Source organism: Somniosus microcephalus, chromosome 19 (genome assembly GCF_052327205.1).
Source record: "Somniosus microcephalus isolate GS21.2 chromosome 19, FLI_Smic_1.0, whole genome shotgun sequence".
In the NCBI taxonomy this organism is placed as follows: domain Eukaryota; kingdom Metazoa; phylum Chordata; class Chondrichthyes; order Squaliformes; family Somniosidae; genus Somniosus; species Somniosus microcephalus.
In genome coordinates this window covers 67,117,521-67,123,394 of record NC_141005.1, presented here as the reverse complement: position 1 = coordinate 67,123,394, position 5,874 = coordinate 67,117,521, and the positions used below count along the sequence as shown (strand labels likewise).

The 5,874-nt window shown below is 41.5% G+C and overlaps 1 protein-coding gene across 1 annotated transcript; it reads left to right on the top strand.

Moving 5' to 3' along the window:
• Positions 1–1,254: 1,254 nt before the first annotated feature.
• LOC147104584 (immunoglobulin lambda-1 light chain-like) lies at positions 1,255–5,062 on the top strand. Its single transcript, XM_085961975.1, has 3 exons — positions 1,255–1,376; positions 1,513–1,857; positions 4,401–5,062. The coding sequence occupies exons 1-3, from the start codon at positions 1,328–1,330 to the stop codon at positions 4,721–4,723; spliced, it is 717 nt and encodes a 238-aa protein (XP_085818101.1). The 5' UTR covers positions 1,255–1,327; the 3' UTR covers positions 4,724–5,062.
• The last annotated feature ends 812 nt before the right edge of the window (positions 5,063–5,874 follow it).

Here is a 5,874-nt window from a genome sequence, read left to right as displayed (position 1 = left end):
GATACCTCCCTTTAAGAGGTGCAGACTGCCTTTAAGTAGTGCAGGCTAACCTTAATTGGAAGTAGCCTCGCAGGAACTTGGGCCCCTTGCTGAGCGTTCAGCCACTCAGCAGCGCTTTCAACGCTGGGCTGAACGCTAAGAACAAGTTAATCAGCAGGCAGCACTAAGTTTGCGTGCTGCCGGCAGTCCTCTGTACGGGCGCGGCATGACAGCGCATCGCAATCCCCGCGCTCGTTTTCGGGCCTTATGGAGTTTCTAGGCCAAGATGTACACCCGCACCCCACCCTCTCTCACCCCCGATCGCCCCATTCCACTTTACTACGCTTGGTCTTTACTGCCCTTGCGCCACGCCAGCGGAGGTCGACTAATACTACCTGTTAATTATATATAAATTATATGAAGTATAAACACATAATATATCAAAACATAACACTAGATACAAGTAATGTAATTCCACATCTTGATTTATGATAAGCAAAATTGATTAAATGAGACACCAGACGCTACTACAATGTTCCGACTCTGGGTGTAATTTTGACTTTAGACGGCTCGGCCACCCATTAAACACGTTTCCCGATTGTCGGTCCATTGAAATCAAATGCAATAGCAAAACGAGTGGCCAACATTTCAAGTTCACGTGCTGCTAGCGTCCGCCTGAACAAAATTTGCAGCGCATTCTAATAGCGCAGACATATCAGGCATATCTACCAAAAAATATACGCACAAGATAGTCAGAATCGTCTCTCAAAGCTACATGCTCTGAAATAATTTATAGTGAAATGTTTCATCCGCCGCGTGCTTTCAATCAGAGACACAATGCCTAATATTAGCATGTGAGACCATGGTCCCGAAATGAGTTTCTTAGGTGCACGTTTCAGGTGGAAGATATCTTTCCCTTCTCCCTTGGTATCTAAAATGGTCACGAATATTATGATATAAGCTTGGAAAATGTTTTGAGATATATCAGGACTATGAGACTGCACAGGAAAATATGCAATTTAAATGAAAAATGCTAAGGTATGTGTCAAATTGGACACCAAAAAATGAGGTAAATTATTTATATTTCTCTTTTTAAGAATAAATCAAAGTATGCAGAATCAACAAAACACGAATACCACCCCTCACCTTCCTGGTTGTTTGCGATTGATTTGACACATTGTCACAATCTGGCAGCTTCTGATTGGCGTCAAGGTGTAGCCTGATTTGCATAAAAAGAAGCAAGTCGCAACACCTCTTCACAAGGTTGATAAGCAGAGTTGGAGAAGAAGTTTAGAACCCATTTCATCAAGAAACTGTCGCCGTGTCTGAGCTCCTTCAATTCTTTACAATGTCTTCCTGGATCCGTGTTGTCAGTGTGTTGGTGTTTTGCGTAGTTTGTGAGTATTTTGCTTTCATGCCTGATTAGATTTCACCTTGAAGAATATGTACTGCGAAACTTCTCACCCCATTTTAATTGCAAAATTATTGTTCTCACTGACCTGCCTCTTTCCTGACATTGCTTTTTGTTTTCAGATTTAAACGCGCAAGTTACGGTAAACCAGCCGCTTTCGATGTCAACTTCTCCGGGAAAGAACGTTCAAATAAGTTGTACCATGTCTGGGGCCAATTTAGGAAGCGGTGGTGTCTCCTGGTACCAGCAGATCCCTGGGCACACGCCCCGGCTTCTAGTCTTCTATTGGTCGGGAAGCACCATTTACAGAGGGCCGGGTATTTCAGAACGGTTCTCCGGCTCCGTATCAGGCAACACGGGAACTTTTACAATGTCGAATGTACAATCAGAGGACGCTGCGGACTATTACTGTGCAATGTCGTCTAGCGGTCTAAACTTCGGTAAAGGAACGAGACTGAGTATTGGCCGTAAGTAAAATCACTTCATTAGTGCATTTCCGTTTTGTTAACCTGATATTTTTTTTTACCGAATCTCCCTTAGCACCTCAGTTGGAAGTAACACATCCTAAATGGGCAAATGACCGTCCAGTTTTAGAAGTTTTCACCCGTTGTTACTTCAGGTTGTATCCTCGCTTGGTGCTGAATTCACTTATCCCAAACTAGGATAAGAATTGAACTCCAAGTCGCCGAGTTACGCAATGGGAATGATCAATCAATGTTCTCTTCCTAGTTGTTGTGCTCGAAGTTGCGTTGACTGCATCTCGGGTGAGAGTCGAGCCACGGAATGATGTCCGGTCACAAACCCTACTAACAGTCATTGTCTCGGCTCGCATGAGAAGTACGGGCGAGCGACTGGCGCCCATGCAACCACAGTCCAGTGGACGCCAACGCTTTTAGGAGAAGAATGCAAATTGGAAGGAATCAAATTCTACAACGTATCTTAAATTCTGTTTCCAAGGAAATACCCTGTAATATCCCTAAACGCACTTACTTGAGCTAATTACCGTGTCCCTGATCTGCTTTAGTGTTGATTTGATAGGCCTGGCATTATTCATAATAATAAGACTTAAATTTGTTCAATAATTTATACGATTTGATTTCATATTTTTGAAATGATATTCGTTTTCAACAGCGTCAGTGGAGAGGATTAGTAATCTATTGAGTGATATGCTCTCGCAATGTATTAGCTGCGTTAGAACAAGTTCGTTCGAGTGCTCTTGCATTTCTCCTAAAATATCCAGCACAGTGAAGTTTCCTGCAACGTTTACGACGTGACTAATGCATGGAGATTGGAGGCAATCCCTTTTCTACTAATTAAAATAATTACAACTGTCTTGCCCCTATAGCTCAGTAAACTAATGGGAATGCTGGAAATTATTCTAGTCCCTGTTTTTAGCGATATCATGCGAAATAGTGAACAATTTCTAAAGAAAATATACCATCCAGAGGAACTGAATGAGTGAATGAACGAGCGAATAGACGCATTTAGACTCCTGCTATCGCAGAGCGCTCCTTCCCCGCGTTGAACTAGTACCATGCGATATCCTGATAGAATCGACATGTATCTTCACCGTTGTTTTGTTTGATGTTTAAAATGAGAGGAACCACTTTAGTTTAGACTGTTTAATGACTTTGTTAAACTACGGAAGAATTTCACAGCATTGTTACATCGCGTTGATACATTAATATCTCAGAGCCAAATTTTAATCTGAATGCCGTTTTAAACCAAAAGTGGGCAGTAAACAAAACAGTGAACAAGAGGGCCGTTCGATCAGTAAGGACTCGATGTGTTGTAGTTGAATTCCCCCATGCTTATTATTCTGTGCGTTTAAACCTTTCATATGTTTGCTTGGAGATTTCCCTCCGCACTTCCTGAGCTTAATGTTTACGCGAATAGTGTGACCGATATCTTCCCATCCTTCATCTCAATCCATACGGGTTGATGATCGCTGTCTGCTTAATGTGAATTTTGTAATTTTTGGGTAATTTTTTAATTGCGATGCTTATGGGGTACGATGTGAGATAATAATGCGCGCTCACACTCTCAGTGTTTGGAATGTGAATTTCCTGCAGTGAAATAAATTGTGGAATGAATCACGGGGTCATCGCAATAAAAACATGTAAAAACCTGTAAGTAAAACTAAAGTGCATGTTTAGTATGAGTTCAGCACCAACCCGTATTAAAACAGTTGTAAATCTGCTTGAAGTATTACAATAGAAAGAATTAATTGTTCTGCCCAAATAATGAAAGGAGCAAGATTCGCAGTTCCACTGCAGAAATCTCAGCTCAGTTAGTTGCTTTAATGCACAAATTATTATTTTGAAAATGCGTAGAGCGTTAAACTTTTTAAATCTGATAAATAATTAGTTTACACTGCAGGTTTAGTGTTGGCGCCATGCGATTGCCGCTTGCAGTGACTGAGGCGGTTAGAATTAAAACCGCCAAGATGTTTTATCTGTATTACATTGCCTGTGTGTCTGTACATGAAGGACATTATGTCCCTATATTCATAAAATACATAAATGATATGTCGATCTCTCTACTTGATGACTTAACATCTGAACCATGTGAACGCATCACAATAAGATATAAGAAGGGTCGGTGGAGTAGATCATGACACTGTGCGATAGTGTAAAACGGGTGGTAGTGATCGGCAGCCCCTTTACATTTCTCCTGATCATTAGTTAAAAGAATTAAATGGAAATAAAAAATGCAGAGAGAGGTAAAACGCGCCCGCGATTCACTATCATCAATTTCACACTATCGCACACAGTCAATATTTATCCTAGTATTTTTAAAGAAAATTATTCCCCGGAGCATTTCAGCTGACAAATAATTAAAGTGCCCATAGCATGAATGTAATATTTTAAAAGATGTATATTGCGAAGAGATCTATTTATTACATTGACTGGATTGATGCAATACAAAATATATTATTTTGAACAAATATTATGCTTCAACCGAAGCTATTCTCCAACACGACTAAACCGTGATCGTTTGTTTTAAACAGAACCGCAGGAACCATCGGTCTCCGTCCTTCCGCCTTCATCGGATCAAATCGCAGCAAAGAACAAGGCGACCCTGGTGTGTTTGGTGAACGGCTTTAACCCGGGCGCTGTGGAGATTGAGTGGACTGTCGATGGCAGTGTGAGAGGGAATGGTGTTGAGACCAGTCGGATCCAGCAGGAGACGGACAACACGTTCAGTGTGAGCAGTTATCTGACTCTGGGAGCCTCAGAGTGGAACTCACATGAGCTTTACACCTGTGTGGTAAAACACCAGACTCAGGCAAACCCGCTTCAAACAAGTATCACCAGATCCAACTGTGTCTGATTTCAGAAACTGTACTTCACCGAGCTCAGAAAGTTTTTTCATCCCCATTCGTTTCATTCATGTGACAAATAAGGGTAGAAATTGATTGCATTTCGGCGGTTTAAGAAAATTAGCCATTGCGTTTGGATATTTTCTTTTAAGACTTGTTAATTTAAAATTCTCTTCGATCGAAAGATTTTCGGTGTTCATTGAAACCTCAATGTTAATTAATCTAGGTTATATGCATCCAATAACGTTAATGAAAAGGCAACAATATTATTGCTACCTAAGAATTTGCTTACTGCTAATCTTTTCTAATACAGCTGTTGAATAAAATCATTGAACCAATCTCAAATGCAATACGGTTTTCCGTGTCTTTTATTTCTGATCCAAAATAAGTCAAATCTATAATGCAAGTGTTTTCAGGCTTGTTTTTCGGTTTTATTAAAGCTCGCGTAATCAGGCGTGTGCTGAGTTATTTTTAAAGGCAGCAGTGTGTGACTGATGTGTCGATGTGGCGCTGCACACACACTGGCGCGCGGTTGAATGCGTTCATCCATATTTCCCAAACCATGGGGGGTGAAATTGGTCTTAGTCAAAAGGGCAACATTGGCGATAGCAAATCGGCAGCCCGTTTTACACTGCCGCCCGATTTTCTTTTCTATTGACTTCAAGAAGAACTCTTTCACCCCCATATTTTAACTGAATGCGGAAGCTTTTCAGTTTGCTGCCGCCAGTAAAGCGCTGGATCAGCTGTAGATTTTGGAGCATCCTATCTTTCATTTCATAGAATCATGCAATGATACAACACGGACGGAGGCCATTCGGTCCACAGTGCCTGTGTCGGCTCTTTGAAATAGCTATCCACTGAATCCCACTGTCTTGCTCTTTCCCCGTCGCCCGACAAATTTCCCCCTTGAAGTATTTATCCAATACACTTTTTAAAGTATTATTGAAGCTGCTTCCAGCACCCTGTCAGGTGGTGCATTGAACATTCTCAGGGGCAATTTTGGATGGGCAATAAATGCTGGCTTTGCCAGCGCCGCCCACATCCCATACACGAATTAAAAAATCACAACAAATCATAAGAACATAAGAACATAAGAAATAGGAGCAGGAGTAGGCCAATCGGCCCCTCGAGCCTGCTCCGCCATTCAATAAGATCATGGCTG